Here is a 23150-nt window from a genome sequence, read left to right as displayed (position 1 = left end):
GGGGCTGGGGTGGGGACCGGACTGAGCTAGGGGCTCGGGGGCTGGGGGTTAAGGGGCTGGGGTGGGGACCGGACTGAGCTAGGGGCTCAGGGGCTGGGGGTTAAGGGGCTGGGGTGGGGACTGGACTGAGCTAGGGGCTCGGGGGCTGAGGGCTTAGGGGCTGGGGTGGGGACCGGACTGAGCTAGGGGCTCGGGGGCTGGGGGCTCAGGGGCTGGGGTGGGGACCGGACTGGGCTGGGGGCTCGGGGGCTGGGGTGGGGACTGGTCTGGGTGGGGGCTCAGGGGCTGGGGTGGGGACCAGACTGGGCTGGGGGCTCGGGCGCTGGGGGCTCAGGGGCTGGGGCAGGGCCTCTCTGGTACCAACCCTGTGTCCTCCCATAGGACCTCTTCTTCCACTATGTCTTCAACAACTTCCTGCATGCCCAAGTGGAGGGCTGCGTGAGCACCATGCTGAGCTTGGGGCCGCCTCCTGACAGCAGCCCTGAGACGCCCGTCCAAAACCCTGTTGTGAAACATGTGAGCTGGGACTCCCTGATCCCCTCCTTCTGGGCCCATCCCCTGTGGGCGCACCCTCTCCAGAGGCCTGTCCCTCACGTCTTCCTCCCACAAGTGTTCGTTGGGTAGTGTTAGGTGCCAGCACCCAGATGGGATGTGGGAGGCATGGCCAGGGAGAAACGGGGATGAAACATGCAGGTGCAGGGAGCAGTGGGCCCCTGACTTGAACTGAAGAGCTAGGGGTGGGCGGGAGCAGACCTTCGAGCGGCTGTGTGTGCATGAGTGTGCACACATGAGTGTGTGTGTGAGAGCACGTGTCTGTTAGTGCATGCATGTGTGTGAGCATGTGTGTGCGTGTGCACGCATGAGTGTGTGAGCATGTATGCATGTGTGTGCATGCGTATGAGTGTCTGTTAGTGCATGCATGCGTGTGTGAACACGTGTGAGTCTGCATGCATGAGTGTGTGTGAGCATGTATGCATGTGTGGGCACGTGTGTGTGAGCATGAGTGTGTCAGTGCATGCATGCGTGTGTGAGCATGTGTGAGTCTGCATGCATGAGTGTGTGTGAGCATGTATGCATGTGTGTGCACACGTGAGTGTGTGTGCATGCACCACATACTCTTCGTAGAAAGACCAGAGAGACTTGGCTGGATGCCAGGGTCCCAAGCCCCAGCTTCCACCCCTCCTTCCCACTCCCGTGTGGATGAGCTGGGGCCTGGTGAAGCGTCTGCTGAGGAAGGGACCCCTGCCGCAGTGCAGAGCTCCCCATACGTGTGCAGACCCCCCCAGGCCATCCTGTCCTGCTGTCCCACAGCTGCTGCAGCAGTGCCGCCTGGTGGAGCGGATCCTGGCTTCCTGGGAGGAGAACGACCGTGTACAGTGAGCACCTGCTGCCCTTTGTGTCTCCAGGGGCTGGAACTGTCTGGGTGGGGGGCTGGGTCGGGACTGGGACTGTCTGGGTGGGGGACTGGGTCGGGACTGGGACTGTCTGGGTGGGGGGCTGGGTCAGGCTGGAACTGCCTGGGTTGGGGGATGGGTTGGGGCTGGGCATCGTTGGGTCCAGTCCTGGCTTCTAGCCATGGCCTTCACTCTTGCCAGGTCTGCGGGAGGCCCTCGGAAAGGCTACATGGGCCACCTGACGAGAATGGCCAACGCCCTGGTGCAGAGCACAGAGAAGGGGCCCAATGCAGAGCAGCTGGGGCAGCTGCTGAAGGGTGAGGGTCCCCAGGCCAGCCTGAGGGGTACGTGGGGGGCTTGAAGCCAGGGGATGCCTCACGTCTTCACCCCTCTCACCTACGCAGAGCTGCCCAGCGAGCAGCAGGAGCAGTGGGAAGCCTTTGTATCGGGGCCCCTGGCGGAGACCAACAAGAAGAACATGGTGGACCTGGTGAGGCCCGGATTCTCCTACCGCTTCTCTCTCGGGCCAGTCTTAGCCTCCCCGTCCTCATAGCTGCCTGCCCACCCTCGTCTGGGGGCTCCAGCAGGCCCTGACGCCCCGTCCTCTCCCCAGGTGAACACCCACCACCTACACTCCTCCAGTGACGATGAGGACGACCGGCTCAAGGAGTTCAACTTCCCTGAGGAGGCCGTGCTGCAGCAGGTGGGCCTGGGGCTGTGCGGGGCTGTGCTGGAGTGGGGTCCCGTCCAGCTCCCTCCAGCCCCAACCTCCGCACCCCCACAGGCCTTCATGGACTTCCAGATGCAGCGCATGACCTCCGCCTTTATTGACCACTTTGGCTTCAATGATGAGGAGTTTGGGGAGCAGGAGGAGAGTGTGAAGTGAGTGTCTCTTGCGCAGGGTCAGAGCCCTGTCCTGCCTCTGCAGCAGCAGGCGCGCCTACTTGTGTCTGTCCCCCACACCCACCTGCATGCCCTGTGAGGCTCAGCCTGCAGCTATGGCTGCTGCTGGGCACACATTGGCCATGGCCTTGTGTGCGTGTCTGCAGCCTCGTGTGTCTGCCTCCTCTTACATGAGTTCCGGCTCTGCAGTCTCTTCTCTCCGAGGGGCAGGCCATGAGGGTGGGGCACAAACATCTTCTGTGCTGGGGACACAGAGCAGGTCCCTCCCACTCCTGGAGCTAGCCTTAGGGGTCCCAGGCGGGAGGGGCTCAGGGTAGTGGGGACCAGCAGGTCCTGGCGCAGGGACTGTGAGGCAAAACTGCGCCTGCACGAATGCCCTCTGGGTCACGAGTCCGCCAGACACGAGGGTCCACTTCTCCCCTCCACAGGCCTCAAGGTGACTAAACATTTTTTTCCAGTTACCAATTCTGCTTGTTTTGATTTGTGGGGCAACATCATCTTAACATCAGTCACCTCTGGGTGTTGTGATCATAAACTTTTCTGAGTTTCTTGCCACAAGCGTGTGTTGCTTCTAGAGTCAGAAAAAAGTGACTGGACGGAGTGGCTCATGCCTGTAATCCCAGTACTTTGGGAGACTGAGGCAGGCGGATCACCTGAGGTCAGGAGTTCAAGACCAGCCTGGCCAATATGGTGAAACTCCGTCTCTACAAAAAATACAAAAATTAGCCGGGCATGGTGGCATGTGCCTGTAGTCCCAGCTACTTGGGAGGCTGAGTTAGGACAATCGCTTGGACCCGGGAAGCAGAGGTTGCAGTGAGCTGAGATTGCGCCACTGCACTCCAGCCTGGGCAACAGAGCGAGACTCCATCTCGCTCTCCACAATGAGCTCATTTACGGCCAGGGAGACTGAGTCCCCAGGACATAGCCGGTTAGTGTGTGGGAGCTGGATGGCTGCCTATGGCTGCCCCGGGGTTCCCGTACAGCACAGCGTGAGGGGCACCGTGATGAGGGATAGTCAGCTGTGCCTCGCTTAGTCCACAGCTGGACAGAGGTCCTCTCAGGTGCAGACATGAGACCCCGTGTGTGCTGCCTCTGTGCCCAGCATGGAGACTTGCAGAGTGAGTGTTGGTCTTTGTGGGTCAGTGGCCTGTGCCGAGACCCCTGGAGAAGATGCTTAAGTGAAAACTGGGCTGGGCACAGTGGCTCACATCTTAATCCCAGCACTTAGGGAGGCCGAAGCAGGAGGATCGCTTGAGTTCAGGAATTTCAGCCCAGCCTGGGCAATGTTGTGAGACCATCTCTGCTTTTTTAATTAAAAGAAAAAAAAAAAAAAAAAAAACCCATCCTGGCATGAGGATGAAGGGACTGACTGGTAGATGGCATTAGTATCACCAGCTGCCCTTTTGGGATGAAACTATTAGCACTTCGTCTACCAAGAAAATTCCAGAGAGGTTAAAAAGTTAAGCGAACAAAACAAAACCTAGGAAGAGTTCCGGAATGGAAAGTGGATGACTGGTTTGAGCACCTCAGGGCTGAAGATGCTGCCCTGCAGAGCTCCTGTGGCAGGAGAAGCCAGGTCAGCTGAGGCTGCCAGTGCCGCGGGGACATGGGCTGCCCCGCCCTAGATCCCCTGCGTGCCCAGCGTGATCTCTGCTCCTCTGCTTCTCAGTGTCTAGGAGGGACTAAGGACACTTGCCTTGGAAGGTGGTTGGGAGAATGAAGTGCGTGAGTGATGTCTGTCACATGCCTAGTGTCCTTTATTAATAATTAACTGCCCTTTATCCGTTGATCTTTGTGGCACAATTTTTCATGAATTTGAGACAAATGATCCCTTGAAGTGTCCCTAACACGTGGGAAGAATGTGGACCCTCATGTTGAGGGAGGTGGGGTCCTGGCAGGCTCAGTTCAAGTTCTGATGTGATTCTTTTGCCCATAACTTAGAATTTCAGCCACAGACCATAGACATCTTGAGGTTAGGGGATGTGCTTTACTGGGCTGTAGCCTCACATGCTGCTTGTGCCTGGCTGGTGTGAGTGTTAGCCTCCTACAGATGCCCCAAGGATGGGGACAAGGGCATGGGTCTGAATCCCTCTCTGGCACCTGTCCTTGGAGAAGCCTGAGGAGAGTCACTTAACATTTCTGAGCCCCATTTTCTCACTTCTAGAGCCAAGGGAAACAATTTACCTCAATGAGTGGTTTTAAGGATTTAAAGTGATCATCTATGTGAGATGTTGATATTCATATATACATTGCTCCTTAGGACCAGTGGCTTGGGTTGTGCGTGAATTTGCAGATACTGACTCTGCAAGTAGTGAGGGTCAGCTCTACGTTGAGTGAAGAAAGGAATGTGGCCTTGTCCTGTGCTGCCCCCACCCCCAGGTGTACCCTCTCACCATGCCTCACCTTCTCTCCTAGCGCACCTTTTGACAAGACAGCCAACATCACCTTCTCCCTCAACGCCGACGATGACAACGTGAGTACTGCCCTGTCCCCTGGTTGTGGCGAGTGGAGGGGTGTGGGTCTGTGTGCAGTGTGGCCCATCCTCCTACCCCTGTGCCCTGCAGCCCAACGCCAACCTACTTGAGATATGCTACAAGGACCGCATCCAGCAGTTTGATGATGATGAGGAAGAGGAGGACGAGGAAGAGGCCCAGGGCTCAGGGGAGTCTGATGGAGAAGATGGCGCCTGGCAGGGCAGCCAGTTGGCCAGGGGGGCCCGTCTGAGCCAGCCCCCTGGTGTCCGGTGAGTCCCCCTCCAGTTTCCCTTCTCCAAGCTTCCACCACACAGCAGGGCCAAGGGGTCTACCAATACATTTGGACTGAGGCTGAAGTGAATGAAAAAAATAAGGAAGCTGCATTGGTGTGTGTATTAGTTGGGGGCACTTCCACTTTTGTGGTGATATAAATCTAATTCAAGGCCAAGCATGGTGGGCTCATGTAATTCGTGAGTGCCTGTAATCCCAGCACTTTGGGAAGCCAGGGCAGATGGATTCCTTGAGCTCAGGAGTTTGAAACCAGCCTTGGGCAACATAGGGAGATCCTGTCTCTACAAAAATGAAAGTTAGATGGGCTTGGTGGTGTGCACCTGTAGTACTGGCTACTCGGGAGGTTGAGGTGGGAGGATGGCTCGAGCCAGGGAGGCAGAGGTTGCAGTGAGCCGAGATCATACCACTGCACCCCAGTCTGGGCAACAGAGCCAGACCTGTCTCAAAAAAAAAGGTTAGATGATGCATTAAGAAATCAACAAATTAACCAGGCACAGTGGCTCAAGCTTGTAATCCCAGCACTTTGGGAGGAGGCCAAGGTGGATGGATCACTTGAGCTCAGGAGTTTGAGACCTAGCCTGTGCAACATAGCAAAACCCTGTGTCTACAAAAAAAATACAAAAATCACCTGGATTGGTGACATGCGCCTATAGTCCCAGCTACTTGAGAGGCTGAGGTGGAAGGATCGCTTTAGCCTGGGAGGCGGAGGTTGCAGTGAGTTGAGATCGCACCACTGCACTCCAGTCTGGGTGACAGAGCAAGACCTGGTCTCAAAAAAAAAAAAAAAAAAGAATCAACAAATTAAAAGAAATCTAATTCAAATGAGTTTAAGTTATAAATAGAAAGGGATAATCTCTGTGGCTGAAAAAATAGGCAGGTCCTTGAGATATGGCTTGGTCTGTGTGCGTCTCTCTCCCCGCCTCCCCTTCTCCTTCCTTCATCCCTTAACTTCACTTCCTCTTGTTAGCTCTCATGCATGTTTTCCTAGAAAGGGGGGTAAGATGGTCCCAGGCAGCTTCTCTTTCCTCTAATTCCAGTAAAATGAGAGCTGATGACGTCCTTCTCCAGTGAGGCTGTGATCAGTTTTTAGTGCAAATGTTACATTGTTTTTTTTCTCTTATTACTGGCCGGCCCCAGAATTGCTGTGATGAAATGGGTTCATGCCATGTAGATTTGACAGCATGAACACTAAGTCACCATCTGCAACTGAGTTTTTGCCTTATGACTTTTGATTTGGGAATTAGGCTGTTTTCACTTTTTATTGACATGTAACGTGAGTATAGATGACTGTACAGATCCTGAGTGTGTGGCCAATGGACATCCTTCCTCAGTGCCCAGACCCAGGAGCAGGACCTTCCCAGTACCCACATCCCCTCTGCTAGCCAGTATCCTCCCTCCTGAGGGTCAAGTTCTCCTGGCTTCTAACCCTGTAGATGAGTTTTGTCTCTGTTTTCACTTGATACAGCATGTAGCATCTCCTTTTGTGTCTGACCTGTTTTGCTCAGCACTCCACTTGTGAGCTCCTTCCCTATTGTGTGTTTGGGTGCCCCTTGCTCTCGTGTAGTGGGGCCATGCTGTACGTGATGAGCTTGAATTGCTTGTTCTGCAGTTGATAGGCCTTTGGGCAGGTTCCTGTTGATCACTGCTGTGAGTGCAGCTGCTATGAATACTCCTGAACGTGTTGTTGGTGCACAAGTGTGTCATTGCTTGAGCCAGGGAGGCAGAGGTTACAGTGAGCCGAGATCATACCACTGCACTCCAGTCTGGGCAACAGAGCCAGACCTGTCTCAAAAAAAAGGTTAGATGATGTGTTAAGAAATCAACAAATTAACCAGGCACAGTGGCTCAAGCTTGTAATCCCAGCACTTTGGGAGGAGCACTTTGGGAGGATCCAGCATCTTGACTTAGCCCTTTGTTTTCTTCTAAGAGTTTTATAGCATTATTTCTATGGTTTTCGATTCATTTTGAGCTAAATTTTGTATATGGTGTGAGGTGGGGGTTCAGTCCAGCTTCATCTCTTTACATGTAGATAACCAGTTTTCCTTGCACCAGTTGTTGAAGACACTGTCCTTTCTCCACTGAATCATCTTGGCACCTGTGTAAAAAAGAAATATTTGACCATATGTGTGAGAGAGTGTTTCTTCCCTCTCTGTTCTGTTCCATCAGTCTGTCTTTATGCAGTACCACACTGCCCTGGTTGCTGTTGCTTTATAGTAAGTTTTGAAAATGGGAGGTTTGTTGGGCACGGTGGCTTGCACCTGCAATCCCAGCACTCTGGGAGGCCAATCAGGTGGATCACCTGAGGTCAGGAGTTTGAGACCAGCCTGGCCAACATGGCGAAACCCTGTCTCTACTAAAAATACAAAAATTAGCCGGGTGTGGTGGTGGTTTCCTGTATGTAATCCCAGCTACTCAGGATGCTGAGGCAGGAATATCGCTTGAACCTGGGAGGCAGAGGTTGCAGTGAGCTGAGACTGCACCATTGCCCTCCAGCCTGGGTGACAAGAAGGAAACTCCCATCTCCCAAAAAAAAGAAAATGGAAGGTTTTAGTCTACCAACCTTGTTCTTCTTTTTCAAGATTGTTTTGACCTATTTGGGATTTCTTGAGATTCCATATGAATTTTAGGATCAGCTTATTAATTTCAAAGAAGAAACCAGCATTTCTTTTAAGTTTATTCCTGTTTTCTTCTTTCTGATACTATTGTAATTGGAATTTTCTTGGAATTGTTTTCAGATTGTTACAAGTGTATGAAAATACAATAGGTTTTTGTATGTTGATCTATTATCCTGCAACCTTGCTGAAGTAATTTATGAATTCTTATAGTTTTAGTGGATTCCTTAGGATTTTCTAGGTACAGAATCATGTCATGTGAATAGAGATCATTTTCCTTCCTTTCAAATTTGGATGCTTTAATTTCCTTTTCTTGCCTGGTTGCCTAGCTAGCCTCCAGTACAATGTTGAACAAAAGTGGCAAGAACAGGCCTCCTTGTTTTGTTCCTGATCTTAGGGGAAGCATGCAGCCTTTCACCGTTTAAGTGTGCTGTTAGTCGTGGGGTTGGATAGATGCCTTGTATTAGGTTGAGGGGCTTCCTTTATACTCCTTGGTCATTGAGTGTTTTCGTTTACTTTTAACTATATGCAGATATATTACTTTCCAGTTAAAGTAGTCAGTTACTCTGTTAAGACAAAAATATTTAGTCAGCATTTTAGACATAGTATATAGTCCCATACTGCATCTTTGGGTCAACAATGGACCATATATGAGACAGTGGTCCTGTAAGATTATAATACTCTGTTTTTACTGTTTCTTTCCTATGTTTAGATACACAAACATTTACCATTGTGTTATAATTGCCTATAGTATTCAGTACCATAACATGCTGTACGGGACTGTAGTCTAGGAGCAATAGGGCTATACCATAGAGCCTAGGTGTGTAGTAGGCGCTCCCATCCAGGTGTGTGTAAGTGCACTCTAGAATGTTCACACGATAGTAAAATCTCCTAATGCTGCATTTTCCAGCATGCACTCTCCCTGTTAAAGCTTAGTTTTAATGTGACTTTGCTTACCCCTTTCCTGGTTGATCAGCACATAGATTGCTTGGATTTCTTCATGTTCACAGGTGTGTGTTAGTCAACATTCAGCCAGTATTTTTGGAGCAGCTATGGGTGCCTGGTGGTTTCTCAGGGCTGAGGATACAGCAGTGGCAAAAGTCAGCCATCTCTGCCTTCTTGGAGTTTCTAGTTGGAGGGAGAGAGAGTAGTGTGAAGCCTTCCGTCCAGAGGGTGGGTCTGCTGGTGGGAAGGCCTGTCACTGTGGTGACAGTGTGAGGTGACAGCTGGGAGGTGACTTGAGAGCTGGTGAGTGGGTCTGTCTGCTCTGGCTGCCATGGCTGAGTCTCAGCCCACTTCCTAGGGCCTACTCTGCATGGATGATTGGGGACGAATGGTCTCCTTACGGCTTCATTCTGTCCCTGCCCGCTTGTGTTCTCACCTTTGGCTCAGAACTCTCCCAGCCTCTCCTGGTGTCATCACACCCCAAACTCCCTGACCCCTTCTGTGACCTGCCGGTCATCCCAGCCCACTCTCCTTGGGCTGACCCTGGGCTGCAGGGAACGGGATGGGTGTCGGCTGGTCTGTCCCACACAGCTAGCTGACCAGGCGGTTTCTGGGGCAGGAGTGGAGGCAGCACAGACAGTGAGGATGAAGAAGAGGAGGACGAGGAGGAGGAGGAAGACGAGGAGGGCATTGGCTGTGCAGCCCGTGGAGGGGCCACCCCCATGTCCTACCCCAGCCCTGGCCCTCAGCCTCCAGGTGAATGAATGGGCGGTGTGGTCAGGTGTACACAGGGCTGTCTGCCTGTTACCGAGTTCACCGTCTATGCCGCTCCCCCAACTCCATCCCAGGCCCCAGCTGGACAGCCACCTTTGACCCAGTGCCTACAGATGCCCCGACCAGCCCCCGAGTCTCCAGGGAGGAAGAGCTGCACACTGGGCCTCCAGCCCCACAGGGACCCCTCAGTGTGTCCCAGGACCTCCCCACCGAGGACCTGGCCAGCCCTCCTGCCCCTGATGCCCTGCAGCTCAGGTGAGAACCAGATGGGACGGGCTGGATGGCGCTGGTATCCCGAGACCAGGAGGTGGCCATGGGGTCCCAGTCCTCTCATAGGCTCGAGTGCTAACCCTAGCTGCCCCCTTGGGCTCCCTCTCATCTGCCAGGTCTCAGGACCCCACACCCCCCTCAGCACCTCAGGAAGCCACAGAAGGCAGCAAAGTCATAGAGCCCTCAGGTGAGCCCCAGTTTGCCCTGCCCACCTGTGGCCCTGGGCAGAGAGAGCAGCCTGGCCAGCTCTGAGCTTGCTGGGAGGCTGCAGCTGAGATCTCTCATCCCCCACAGCCCCCTGCCAGGCCTTGGTTAGCATCGGGGACCTTCAGGCCACCTTCCACGGGATCCGTTCTGCCCCCAACTCCTCGGACAGGTGAGCGGCGAGGTGGGGCTTGCTAAGGTGAGGGCCGGGTGTCAGGAGAAGTCTTTTCTCCTCTGCGGTGAGGTGGGCTCTGGGTTCATCTTGTCCCTGAGCTGCTCCAGGTCTCCTTTGCAGGACCCCCAGGCCTAGCCTCCTGTTGTGCCCCGGCCCCCTGCACTCTGTAGGCTGGTTCTTCTCTTAGTAGCCTGGGATGCTTGGGGCCCTTGAGCCCCAGGGTTGGGAAAGGCTCGTTGGAGGGTGTGAAGGATTGGGAGGGTGAGAGCATGCAGAAGGCCCCTTGGGGCTGTCTCAGCTGGCCTCGAGTGCCTCTTCCACAGGGACAGGAGGCGGGAAGAGGGTTGCTTGTCTTCCTGCCCAGGGCCATGCCGTCCCTCCACGCTGAGCCAGCTGAGTCCTTGGGAGGCCCCTCCTGGTGGGGCAGGTGGCAGACACACACCCAGTGAGCCGACTTCAGTCGTCTGGGGTGTGAGGGTGTCAGCAGGTGACAGTGGGGGCCACGCTGACAGCCGCACTTTCCTCACCCACAGTGCAACCAGAGACCCCGCTACCTCTGTCCCAGCCTCCGGGGCCCACCAGCGCCCCCAGACCACAGATGGGGAGAAGAGCCCAGAGCCCTTGGGGCTTCCCCAAAGCCAGAGGTGAGCACCAGGGCAGCGGGGCGCGGCAGGGCTGGTGGGGCAGGAAGTGACCTCTGCACATCCCCTCTCTCCCGTGACAGTGCCCAGGCCCTCACGCCTCCTCCGATACCCAATGGCTCTGCCCCGGAAGGGCCTGCATCCCCAGGCTCCCAGTGAGTGTGGCTGCAGCCTGGGGCTGGGTAGCTGGGGCTGGGCCTGCTGGACCCTCACACGACGTCTCCCTCTGTTTCCAGATAGCTGCCTGGTGCGGCAGCGGCGGCCAAATCTTCCGTCCTTCCGTGGATCTCCCAGGGTGGGGGCAGGGCGGGTCCCATGATGGCCCCCAGTGCCCTCATCACCCTGAACCCCCCACATTCTCTCCTCTGGACCCCCAGGAGGCGGGTGTCAGGGAGACAGGCCCAACCCACCCCCATTTGCACTGAGAAGAGAAGTTTTGGAGCATTGCCTCCTAGAATAAAGATAAAGAGAGTCAAATAGAATGGAGAGAGAGAAACGTATATTATATATTATATATAGAGAGAGGGAGGAGAGCGAGAGAAAGTGAGGACACCAAGCTGGGCTGGCGGCTCCAAAGCACAGCCTTCCCGTTCCGTCCCAGTGGGGGCTGGTGTTAGGGGTCCCAAGGTTGCCGCCCACATGCCCAGCCGTCCCATGCTCCAGCGCAGATGGCCACGCCCACACCCGGCCTTTCAGCTCAGGTCCACCATGGGGGAACGGCCCAGCGCAGGTGGGGGTGCCAGAGGATCCCGAGTGGGGGCCGTGCCTTTGCCCAGACCCTGCACTTTCAACCAGGCCAGTCCGGCTCTGGGGAGCAGGGGCCTCCCCGGCAACACCCCTAGGGGCCTTGAGGGTCTGGGGTCCCAGCCCTGTTGCCAAGTGGCCTTGTCCCCAGCTCCCTCCTCCAGGCTGGTGTGAGTGTGCGTGCGTTCGTGCCGAGCTTCTATTTCATATTGCAAATATAAATAAAGGAAGACAGTTTACGATTCTGCTGGTCAGACCTTACGTTCTGGGATGCGGGGTGGGGAGCCTGTGTTATCCCTGCACCTCAGAGGCTGGGGGTGCTTCTGACCCAGTCTGTCCCAACACTGTGTCCTGCCAGGGGGAGGCCTGAGGGTGCAGAGGCCCCAGGCTGGGCCAGGCGCTGGCTGTGAGGGCTCCTACCAGGCCTACCCCACCTGTGGGCAGGCCTGTGGGCAGAGAATAGAAGCCACCGACGTGCTCACATCCCTGCTCCTGCCCGCACTTACTCCCAGTAACCAAGCCCAGCATTGAGGCTGGGCTCTGGCACCCAGTAGGTATGAGTCTTTCAGGTAGAAGGTGGAAATGTAGGCTGGGTGTGCAGCGAGTGGCACGGGTGAGCGGCGCTGGGAAACCGGAGCGTGTGGACTGGGCCATGAGGACAGTGTCCTCACTTGGATGGCAGTCGGCTTGCAGGTCACCCGGGGCTCACTCAGCTAACAGGAGAGGGTGCTTATTTGCCGCATTCATGGTGGTCCCACCTCGTCACCCATTGAAGCAGTGTTTGTGGTGGAGCCCATGAGGGCTTGGTGGGGTTGAGCAGAATGAGGGAAGGTTTCATGGAGCAGGGAGGGAGATGGCTAGGGCAGCAAGTGAAGGGCGGACTCACCTTCCCATCCCTCCAGGGGTGCTCCTGCCAGCCAGCCCCTCCCCCGCTTTCATGAAGGGGTGGCCGTTGGAATTCTGCACTCCATCTCTGCTGATTGGGCCCAGGACAAGGGGACGGGCATTTGTGGGCCTCACCCCCCCCGAGGCAGACAGGAGGAAGGAAACCATGTCCCAGCAGGCAGGGCAGAGGGACCCCCGATGCCAACAGTGCTTTATCAGCGGGTGCCAGGCAAGGCCGTCCCCAGGGTGAGGACAACATCTCTCTGGGCCCTGTTATCAGTCACAGAGTCCACAGGACGCTCCTTGGGTTAACGTGTAACCATGAGCCGTCCCCTCCACCCCCTGAAGCCACTCGCTCCCAGATTAGGTCGCTCTGGGGGTATCAGGCCAGCATGGACGCTGGCAAAGCGGGGCAGACCCTGAAGACTCACTGCTCAGCCCAGGTGAGAGCCTTCCGTGGTGTGCCTGGGGCTGGGGGCCAGGCCCCTGGAACCCCAGCAGCCGGTGGGTCTGGGAGCTGCTGTCCTTGCGTTGGTTGGGACCCTGGGAAGCTGGGTTCTGGCAGCCTGGTCCCTGAATGGGTACCGCCAGTACAGCTGGGGTCCCGGGTAGGGGTGGGACAGGAGCCACAAGATCTCAGTCCCAAGAACGGGGGCTGGGCTGGGTTTCGGCTCAGCAGCTCCCCATTCCCCAAAGCGCCCAGATGTCTGCAGGTGGCTGAGCCCCTTCATCCTCTCCTGCTGCGTGTACTTCTGCCTCTGGATTCCCGAGGACCAGCCGTCCTGGGTCGCTGCCCTGGTCAAGTGCCTGCCCATCCTCAGCCTGGCCGGGTTCCTGTGGGTCGTGTGCCCTTGCGGAGGCTACAGCCGGCTCCTCCAGGGAGCCCTCTTGTGCTCGGCAGTGGGGGACGCCTGCCTCATCTGGCCTGGAGCCTTCCTCCCTGGTGAGCGGAAGCTGCCGTGACGCCTTCCGGATACCCGTGTGAGCGAGGCCTCAGCACTTGGATGGGAGCCTGGGGTGCAGAGGGCTCCTGTGAGAGCTCCGGTGGTCAGAGGCACGGTGGGGGGCGCAGCCGTGACCGAGGCAGCTCACACTCCAGCGAGGGATGGGGACTGGCGGTGTAGGGCAGTAGCTGGGGGTGGCAAGGGCAGTGAGGACCCGCTGGGGGTGCTGCAGTTTGAAGCAGGGTTGCTGAGGAAGGTGTCGCTGAGGAAGTCACATTTGGGCAGAGCAGAAGGTGCTGTGTGCCTGTGTGGGGGAAGGGCAAGTGCAAAGGCTCCGGGACAGGGGTGTGCCAGGTGCTTGTGGCCGGGCAGGCCAGGGTGACTGGGCAGAGTGGCTGGTGAGCCGGAGGGCATGGGGCTTTGGAGGCCAAGAGAAGATGGGGCCTCCTGGCGGTTCTGAGCAGAGCAAGGATGGACGCTGCATGTGGGGAGGCCTGCAAGGAGGCTTGGCCAGGGTGGGGCCTGGTGCTTTGGGACGGCCCTTATTTTAGGCCCTGAGGGGTGACCTCGGGGCCATTCCCAGGATGGGCCTTCCTCACTGGCACCCCACCCCTCTCCCACCAGGCATGGCCGCCTTCGCCACCACCCACCTTCTCTACGTCTGGGCCTTCGGCTTCTCTCCCGTGCAGCCTGGCCTGCTGCTGCTCATCATCCTGGCCTCTGGCCCCTACCTCAGCCTTGTGCTCCAGCACCTTGAGCCAGATATGGGCCTGCCTGTGGCAGCCTATGGACTGATCCTGATGGCCATGCTGTGGCGCGGCCTGGCCCGGGGCGGGAGTGCCGGCTGGGGCGCGCTGCTCTTCACACTCTCTGATGGCATGCTGGCCTGGGACACCTTCGTCCAGCCCCTGCCCCATGCCCGCCTGGTGGTCATGACCACCTACTACGCTGCCCAGCTCCTCATCACACTGTCGGCCCTCAGGAGCCAGATGGCCAAGACCGACTGACTAGAGAGCTTGAAGGGCCGGTATTCAGGCGCTCTCCTCTTGCAAAGACCTGGGCCTCCCAGATCAGCCCAGCCTGAGAAATACCCTCAGCAGCGAAGCTTCCTCACGCCTGTCTGCAGGCGCCGCCGCCGCCGCCGCCGCTTCCAGCTGAAGACGTTTGAGGACCATTTGCGGAATTCCAAGTCCACTGCTGGGTTCCAGCTGCCTTCTCCAGGTTCTGACTCCAGATCCCTGGCTCCTCAGCCAGGCCCACATGTGGCCCTCCCAGCCACCAGCCCGCCTCCGTGTTCTGTGTCGGCCCCACAGTCTGCCCGCCCCCAGCTCCTGCTCTGAATCCGTTTTCCTTGTCTTAGTAAAGTGGGTGTGGAACCACTGATGTTGCTGTTACCGTGGGAGAGGCCTCGGGGAAGATCATTGTGATTAACCATCGTGGTTAATGACAGCAAACGGTTCTTGGTCACTCCCCATGGACCAGGCCTGGTGCCCAGTGGGACCCTCCCTGGCCGTCGGGTGGGAGTGGATTTGAGGAGATAAAGTGAGGATTGTGCAGAACTGAGCCAAGAGAACTGTTTGGTCTGTGTTAGTTTCCTGGGGCTGCCGTCACAAATTACCCCGAACCAGATGCTTTGAAACAAGATAAATGGACTCTCCTGCAGTTCTGGAGACCCAAAGTCCAAAATCAGGGTGTTTTCCTGCCCATGCTCCCTCTTAAGGCTCTCGGGAAGAATCCATCCTTGCCCTCTTGGCTTCTGGAGGCTCCCAGGAATCCCTGGCTTCCCTTGGCCTGTGGCTGTGTCTCTCCATCTTCACGTGACTGGCTTCACCGGGCAGCCTCCCTCTGTGTCTGCAGCCTTCTAGGGACACAGGCCATTGGATTTAGGGCCCACCGTAAACCCAGGGTGATTCCATCTCAAGATCCTTAAGTATGTGTGCAAAGACCCTGTTTGTAAGTAGTGTCACCTGCATAGGTACCTGGGGTTAGGACTTGGACATATCTTTTTAGGGGACAGAACCCGCTGCAGTCACATGCAGTATCGGGAGAAGGGTAGGAGGCTTGAGGATGAGGAGGGAGGGTGGCAAGGGGGTAGGAATCAAATGGGAAGGAGGAACCCAGCTGTGCTCCTTGTCAAGGCTGTGTGACCTTGGCAAGCTGCTGTCCCTCTCTGGTCCTCAGATTCTGCATCTGAATACTTGACAGGGTCCAAGCTGCTCTCCAAGACCCTATTTGACTTCTGCATCCATGATGTGCTTTTAGTGACTCATAGCAGAGAGGCAACTTCTCCATCCATGGTCAGCATTTAGAGACTCTTACAGCAGAGAGACGACTTCTCCATCCATGGTCAGCGTTTAGAGACTCTTACAGCAGAGAGGCGACTTCTCCATCCATGGTCAGCGTTTAGAGACTCTTACAGCAGAGAGGTGACTTCTCCATCCAGGACCTGCATTTCGGGACTCTCGGATGTGAGAGTACAGAGGTGGGAAGGGAAGGTGGGGATCCTGGAGGACAGGGACCAGGAAGGAAAGTGAGGACAGGAGTCCACAGTTGGAGTGAGGAGAAGTGGAAGCTGAGGGATTTCCCTCAGTAAGAGTCAGGCGTGAGGAGGATCTGAAGAATTGCACTCAGGCTTGAAACCTCCACTTCCTCCTCATCTCCTACCCTCCTCTCCACTCAGACCTGATGAAAGGCGGGGAAAGAGGAAATTCCACAGGAAAGTGCAGCTGGAGGGACGGGGCTCTGGGTGTGCAGATTCCAGGGATGCATGGGGCCTGCAGACATGGCTGTCCAAAGCGACAGGACGCTGCCCTCCTGTCAGCATCCCGCAGCCCCAGCGTCCTGTCCCTCCTCCCTGATTCTGGCCCCCCGACGACCTTTCGTCTGACTTTTCAAAGGTCTGCTTTCTCACAGTCTGATTCGTGTTTCTCTAAAGCAGAGCTCTCTCAGAGGTGCTGTGCACATCCCCCTCAGGCTCCTTCCAGCCCTGCCAGGACCCAGACCTGGGGCAAGGGGCAAAACGCCGTCTCCTCTTCCCTCTCAAGTCAGGGTGGCTGGTGGGGATGAGGTGGGGTGGGACTCAGCAGCCTTCATTCTGATCCTGCAGGTCAGACCACCCCTGGGTCTGATTCCCTGTCTGGTCCCTCCCCAGACCCTCTGGACGACAGAGGCTACAGCAGCAGGTTAGTGACCCCATCAGCCTCCATCCTGCACGTCTAGGAAGGGCCGTGGGATTCCCTCTTCTGTTCACCACAGAGCCTTCTCCCCACGTCTCAGCCCCCAAGACAGTCAGAATCCTGAGTGCGGAGGCTCGGACCTCCAGCTCCATCACCCTGAGCTGGGCAGCCCCAAGGACCCAGACCTGCAGACTTCCATCTACTGGGTCCGGGGGCGGGCATGGCCAGCAGGAACACAAGCACGTCAGACTGCTGGCTAGGGGTGGAGGGACTTCAGCCTGAGACCCTCTACACCTTCTCTGTGTGGGCCGAGAATAAAGGAATTGGCGGCCCCAGGGACGTCCTGAGCACGTCCACAGGTCAGAGTGGCCACCTGTCCACTGCCCAGCAACATGTGCGTGTGTGTGCCTGTGTGTGCACGTGTGTGTGTGTGTTTGCACATTTGTAAAAAGTGCCAGGCTGTGCACTTTATTCTCATGATTAGAGCCACAAACAAACTTCATCAAATGACTCTTCTTCCACATTCCCAAACTAGTCCCTGGCCTGGTCACGCAGGCTCAGACCACCAGCTCCCTCACCCTGAGGCCCCTACAGGCCCAGACCCCAAGACCTGCCCCTACTGGCTCCACTGGGCCAGTGACTCCTCAGACATCAGGGTGCCTGTGGAGGGCCTGACTGCAGGGACCAGCATGTGGGCGCAGTAGCATGAGGTCAACAGCCCCGGCCAGATGCTCACAGAGACCACAGGTGAGAGGGGCGAGAGCACCCCGGGCTTGGGGAGTAGGAGGCCTCTGGCTTCTGGGCTTCACTGATAGGGTGCATGCCTCCATAACAAGAAGGGCTGTGGGAAGGAGGGGATGCTTCCCTTGGCTCTGGAGGCCCGGGGACTATGGCGTGTGGTCTGTGAAGCAGGTTCCCTGTGCACTGGTTACCAACTTACCAGAGCCCGATGAGACAGAACGCCACACATGCAAAAAGTTACATGAAGTGGGCTTGTTCCTCACAGATGGGCAGCAAGGGACAGGATCCATTGTGAGCTGATCCCCCAAGGCTTAGGAAAGTGGCCTAGGCAGGATAGGGTCACAATTGTGTGTGTCTCACTTGTATGGCAGTTGAGGGACCCCAAAAAGTACCCAGCCCTGGGTTTTCTACTCTGGGTGAAACCTGAGTCACTGGGCTCAAGCATTGAGGGGCATTCTGTCTCTAGGGTAGGCAGGAATGGAGCCCAGGCTGCCTGGCCGGTCCCTCCATATCTCGGGATGTTGCATTCCCAGCACATTCTACAGTTACTTTTGAGAACTACAAGTAAGAGACAACTGGGTCTGTTTAAGGCCACTCAGAGAACCTTCCTGCAGGAACCCTGACCCCCTTGCCTTCCTTTCCTTGCCCGGTCAGGTCGTGGATCTGAGGATACAGGCTTAGACCCCGAGTTCTGTGACACTATGGTGTATATCCCCGCTGGGCCCAGACCCCTACACCTACACCTACTGGGTCCAGTGGGCAGGGACCACAGTCCCCAGTGGGACCAGAAATGTGGCAGAGAGGGAGTCGTGGTGGAGGCCCTGGAATCTGGGGCTTCATAAACCTTCATTGTGTGGGCTGAAAGGTGCGGTGGCTCACGCCTGTAATCCCTGCACTTTGGGAGGCCAAGGTGGGCAGATGACCTGAGGTCAGGAGCTCAAGACCAGCCTGGCCAACATGATGAAACCCTGTCTCTACTAAAAATACAAGAAAATTAGCTGGATGTGGTGGTGCATGCCTGTAATCACAGCTACTCAGGAGACTGAGGCAGGAGAATCGCTTGAACACGGGAGGTGGAGGTTGCAGTGAGCCAAGATCGCGCCACTGCACTCCAGCCTGGGTGACCAGAGCAAAACTCCGTCTCCAAAAATAAATAGCCAGGCATGGTGGCTCACGCCTGTAATCCCAGCACTTTGGGAGGCCAAGGCAGGCAGATCACCAGGTCAGGAGTTCAAGACCAGCCTGGACAACATGATGCAACCCCATCTCTACTAAAAATACAAAAATTAGCCAGGCATGGTGGCACACGACTGTAATCTCAGCTACTCGAGAGCCTGAGGCAGGAGAATCACTTCAATTCGGGAACTAGAGGTTTCAGTGAGCCTAGATCGTGCCATTGCACTCTAGCCTGGGTGACAAAGTGAGACTCTGTCTCAAATAGCCTGGTGTGGTGGCTCACGCCTGCAATCCCAGCACTTTGGGAGGCCACGGCGGGCGGATCACCTGAGGTAGGGAGTTGGAGACCAGCCTGACCAACATGGAGAAACCCCGTCTCTACTAAAAATATATAACTAGCTGGGTGTGGTGGCACATGCCTGTAGAATCACTTGAACCCAGGAGGCGGAGGTTGTGGTGAGCCGAGATCTCACCACTGCACTCCAGCCTGGGCAACAAGAGCAAAACTCCGTCTCAAAAATAAATTTTCTGCATCTTAGCAGGTTCTCCTGCCTCCTCTCCAGTTTGTACCCGCCTTCCCCAAGAGTGGGCCGGGCGCGGTGGCTCACGGCTGTAATCCCAGCACTTTGGGAGGCCGAGGCGGGTGGATCACAAGGTCAGGAGATTGAGACCATCCCTGGCTGACATGGTGAAACCCCGTCTCTACCAAAAATACAAAAAAAAATTAGCTGGGTGTGGTGCCACATGCCTGTAGTCCCAGCTACTCAGGAGGCTGAGGCAGGAGAATAGCTTGAACCTGGGAGATGGAGGTTGCAGTGAGCCAAGATCATGTCACTGCACTCCAGTCTGGGCAACAGAGCGAGACTCTGTCTCAAAAAAAAAAAAAAAAAAAAAAAGAGTGGCCAGTCTCCTGATCTTTATCACCATAAATTAGTGTAGTCTGTCCTTGAACCTTCTCTAAGGGGAATTATACAGTATATAGTTATTTGATCCTGGCTTTCTTCACTCAACACTGTGGATGAAGTGTGGGTCCATGCTGTGTGTTTTTATTTTTATTACTGTGTAGTATTTATCATATGAATGTATTGCAATGTATTGTTTCATCCCTCTCTTCATGAACATTTTGTATTTCTAGTTTTGGGCTCCTATAAATAAAGCTACCATGAACATTTCTGTCCATGTCTTTTGGAGCACACGGAAAGTTCTTTCTCTCAGGTGTCTGCCTAGCAGTGGAATTGCTCAGTGATGATATATGTACCTTTAGCTTTCATAGTTACTGACAAACCATTTCTCAAAGCAGCTTCCCAGGTTACCATCCTGCCAGCAATGTGAGGAAGCTTCATTTGCCCCATATACTTGCAAATAGTTGGTTGTTCGTCTTTTCCATTTTAGTTCTGCTGCTGCAGTGTTTTGATACTTCCTTGTGGTTTAATTTCCATAATGACTCATGAAGTTGAACACCTTCCCATTTGTGTGTGTGTGTGTGTGTGTGTGTGTGTGTGGCCATTTGGATATCATTCTTGGTAAAATGTCTCTTCAAGTCCATTGCCCATTAAATGGGTCTTCTGCCTCCCTTAATTTGTAGGAAGCCTTTGAAAATATAAAGGGTACAGCTCTTTTATCAGATGTTTGTGTCACTAAGTGTCATCATGGCCTAGTTTTTTTTTTTTTTTTTTGAGATGGAGTCTCGCTCTGTCACCCAGGCTGGAGTGCAGTGGCGCCATCTTGGCTCACTGCAAGTTCCGCCTCCTGGGTTTATGCCATTCTCCTGCCTCAGCCTTCCCAGCAGCTGGGACTACAGGTGCCCACCGCCACACCCGGCTAATTTTTTGTATTTTTAGTAGAGACGGGGTTTCACGGTATTAGCCAGGATGGTCTCGATCTTCTGACCTTGTGATCTGCCCACCTCGGCCTTCCAAAGTACTGGGATTACAGGCGTGAGCCACCACACCCAGCAATGGCCTAGTTTTAACCCAGGGCTCTGCTAAATCGCATGGGATCACAGGTGTGGAAGGGTTTGCTTTCCGAGAGGACTGCAGAGATTTCCCCCAGTCCCTGCTCCAGCCTTCCCTTCTCTCATAGAAACAAATGTAGGGAGTCTCTCTGTTCTCCTGCAGAGTCCAGGGTTGCTGGAGAACTGAGAAGGGCTGTGCCATGGTTTCTTCTCAGCGCCAAGAGACTGGGTTTCCCTGAGAATGACAAACTTGTCAGATGCGCCCCTAACAAACGTGTATTCAGCACCGAGGACAGCGATCCCAGGAGCCGCCAGAGCCTAGAGGCCCAGAAAAGGCTACAAATGGGCGGAACCATGCTCTCTGTCCACCTCTTCCTCCGTGATCTGGGGTTGAGCCTTTCTTGCTTTCTGCTGTGGTTTCACCCCTCAGCTTCGACTTTAACAATAGCATAAGATGATCAGTAAATACCTAAAATGGAGACCTGATCAAGGAAGGGAGAGGTGGGGACACGTGTGTGTGAGTTCTGGGAAGCCTTTAGGACAACTTCACCCGTCACCTGGGTACCCTGATGAGCATGGTAGGGAGGAGCCCCACGGTCTGCCTTCCTTCACTTCCTTATTCCAGGACACTGGCAAAAATGATGTGGTCCAGTGTGCCCCGCAGAAGCTGGCCTCTGTTGGATGTTTCTTGCCTGTGAGATGACTAAGAGCTGTGGCTCCTGGTCTTTCTACCTCCTCACTTCTGACCAGGAACACAGAAAGGTCTCTAGCACCCTTGGATCCTGGAAGGGGAAAGGCAGGAACTCCACAGTCCTTTCCCCTGAGCTACCAAAGCATTCTTCCCCTGCCCCAAGTCAGCGTCATTTGGGGAATGGAGCTGAGAAAACTTACTCTGGGTGTGGAAGAAGGAATTAACCAAACCCAGTGCTCCCTGGGTTCTGAGCAGTGGGGTGGGATTGTGCCATAGTTTTGAATTAAGACTTTGAAAGCACTTTGGGGCCAGGCGTGGTGGCTCACGCCGGTAATCCCAGCACTTTGGGAGGCTGAGGCGGGAGGACCACGAGGTCAGGAGATTGAGACCATCCTGGCTAACATGGTGAAACCCCGTTTCTACTAAAAACACAAAAAATCAAAAAATTAGCCGGGCCTGGTGGAGGGGGCCTGTAGTTCCAGCTACTTGGGAGGCTGAGGCAGGAGAATGGCGTGAACCTGGGAGGTGGAGCTTGCAGTGAGCTGAGATGGCACCACTGCACTACAGCCTGGGTGATAGAGCGAGTCCTGTCTCAAAAAAAAAAAAAAAAAAAAACCACTTTGGGAGACCAAGTGAGGTCAGGAGTTCCAGACCAGACTGGCCAATATGGCGATATATATCTCTACTGAACCTGGCCAATATATCTCTACTGAAAACACAAAAATCAGCCGGGCATGGTGGTGGGTGCCAGTAATCCCAGCTACTCGGGAGGGTGAGGCAGGATAATTGCTTGAACCCGGGAGGTGGAGGTTACAGTGAGCCAAGATCATGCCACTGCACTGCAGCCTGGGAGACAGAGTGAGACTTTGTCTCAGAACAAACAAACAAAACCACCAAGAGATGAATCCACCTGGGGAAGTATGTCTTTTTCAGAAGCCATAAAGCTCATCACTGCTATTATGAACTGAACTACATCCTCCTTCAAAAATTTGTAAGTTGGCGTCCTAACCTCTGGTACCTCAGAATGTGATTGTATTTGGAGATAGGGTCTTTGAAGAAGTGATTAAGTTAAAATGAGGTCAGTTTGGGATTGTGAGGCAGATGGATCGCTTGAGCCCAGGAGTTTGAAATCTACCTAGGCAGCATGGTGAGAACCCCATCTCCAAAAAAAAAAAAAAAAAAAAAAGCCAGGCTGGGTACGGTGGCTGACATTTGTAATCCCAGCACTTTGGGAGGCAGAGGCAGGTGGATCGCTTGAGGTTAGGAGTTCAAGACCAGCCTGGCCAACATGGTGAAACCCTGTCTCTACTTAAAAATACAAAAATTAGGCCAGGCGCAGTGGCTCACGCCTGTAATCCCAGCACTTTGAGAAGCTGAGGCGGGTGGATCACCTGAGGTCAAGAGTTCAAGACCAGCCTGGCCACCATGGTGAAACCCCATCTCAACTAAAAATACAAAAAAGTTAGCTGGGTGTGGTGGTGGGTGCCTGTAATCCCAGCTACTCAGGAGGCTGAGGCAAGAGAATCTCTTGAATACTGGAGGCAGAAGTTGCAGTGAGCCGAGATCACGGCATTGCACTCCAGCCTGGGCGACAGAGCGAGACTCCATCTCAAAAATAAATAAATTTAAAAAGTCACTAGGGTGGGCCATAATCCAACCTGACTGGTGTCCTTATTAGAAGAGGAGGTTAGAGCACAGACACATGGAGGACAAGGGAGAAGGTGGCCATCTGCAAGCCAAGGAGAGGCCTTAGGAGGAACCAAACCTGCCCACATCTTCATCTTGGACCTCCAGCCTCCAGAACGGTGAGAAAACAAATCTCTGCTGTTTGGGTCACCTAGTCAATGCTCTTTGTTGCAGTAGCCCTAGCAAACGAATATACCAGTTTTTATGAAAAACCCAACAGTGCCCAGATTCCTGGGTTCTGAACAATTGGGGGATGGAATTTTCTCATAGTCTTTCTTTCTTTCTTCTTCTTTCTTTCTTTCTTTTCTTTCTTTCTTTCTTTCTTTCTTTCTTTCTTTCTTTCTTTCTTTTTCTTTCTTTCTTTCCTTCCTTCCTCTCCTTTATTTCTTTTTCTTTCTTTCTCCCCTTCCTTCCTTCCTTCCTTCCTTCCTTCCTTCCTTCCTTCCTTCCTTCCTTCCTTCCTTCCTTCC

General features: G+C 54.7%; 3 protein-coding genes across 3 annotated transcripts in view; all 3 read left to right on the top strand.

The window, feature by feature from the left end:
* PPP6R1 (protein phosphatase 6 regulatory subunit 1) overlaps positions 1–11670 on the top strand; it is a 30256-nt gene extending 18586 nt beyond the window's left edge. Inside the window, exons 3-18 of the mRNA XM_025365901.1 lie at positions 210–270; positions 382–516; positions 1312–1376; positions 1596–1711; positions 1799–1884; positions 2008–2097; positions 2179–2276; positions 4713–4770; positions 4862–5040; positions 9239–9375; positions 9468–9648; positions 9780–9850; positions 9958–10039; positions 10576–10686; positions 10767–10838; positions 10920–11670. Of these exons, the coding sequence (XP_025221686.1) occupies positions 210–270; positions 382–516; positions 1312–1376; positions 1596–1711; positions 1799–1884; positions 2008–2097; positions 2179–2276; positions 4713–4770; positions 4862–5040; positions 9239–9375; positions 9468–9648; positions 9780–9850; positions 9958–10039; positions 10576–10686; positions 10767–10838; positions 10920–10923 (1546 nt within the window). The 3' untranslated portion in view covers positions 10924–11670. The remainder of the gene's footprint in view (positions 1–209; positions 271–381; positions 517–1311; positions 1377–1595; positions 1712–1798; positions 1885–2007; positions 2098–2178; positions 2277–4712; positions 4771–4861; positions 5041–9238; positions 9376–9467; positions 9649–9779; positions 9851–9957; positions 10040–10575; positions 10687–10766; positions 10839–10919) is intronic.
* Positions 11671–12184: 514 nt separating this feature from the next.
* On the top strand, positions 12185–14819 carry TMEM86B (transmembrane protein 86B). The gene is made up of 3 exons (XM_025368453.1): positions 12185–12755; positions 13009–13255; positions 13881–14819. Exons 1-3 carry the CDS (start codon positions 12705–12707, stop codon positions 14261–14263), a joined length of 681 nt encoding a protein of 226 aa, XP_025224238.1. The 5' UTR covers positions 12185–12704; the 3' UTR covers positions 14264–14819.
* A 1833-nt stretch (positions 14820–16652) lies between these two features.
* The window catches only part of PTPRH (protein tyrosine phosphatase, receptor type H), a 45616-nt gene continuing 39118 nt past the window's right edge, over positions 16653–23150 (top strand). Inside the window, exons 1-2 of the mRNA XM_025365900.1 lie at positions 16653–16791; positions 17901–18038. Coding sequence (XP_025221685.1) covers positions 16653–16791; positions 17901–18038 — 277 coding nt within the window. The remainder of the gene's footprint in view (positions 16792–17900; positions 18039–23150) is intronic.

The sequence above is a fragment of the Theropithecus gelada genome, chromosome 19, assembly GCF_003255815.1.
Source record: "Theropithecus gelada isolate Dixy chromosome 19, Tgel_1.0, whole genome shotgun sequence".
Classification (NCBI taxonomy): Eukaryota; Metazoa; Chordata; class Mammalia; order Primates; family Cercopithecidae; genus Theropithecus; species Theropithecus gelada.
This window is presented reverse-complemented; position numbering and strand designations above follow the sequence as displayed.

What these genes read in the sequence shown, in the direction of transcription:
- TMEM86B (XM_025368453.1), top strand. Translation starts at nt 12,705, where the DNA reads ATGGACGCTGGCAAAGCGGGGCAGACCCTGAAGACTCACTGCTCAGCC. An exon ending in AGACTCACTGCTCAGCCCAG is followed by an intron (nt 12,756 to 13,008) that starts GTGAGAGCCTTC and finishes CATTCCCCAAAG; the next exon opens with CGCCCAGATGTCTGCAGGTG. An exon ending in GCCTGGAGCCTTCCTCCCTG is followed by an intron (nt 13,256 to 13,880) that starts GTGAGCGGAAGC and finishes CTCTCCCACCAG; the next exon opens with GCATGGCCGCCTTCGCCACC.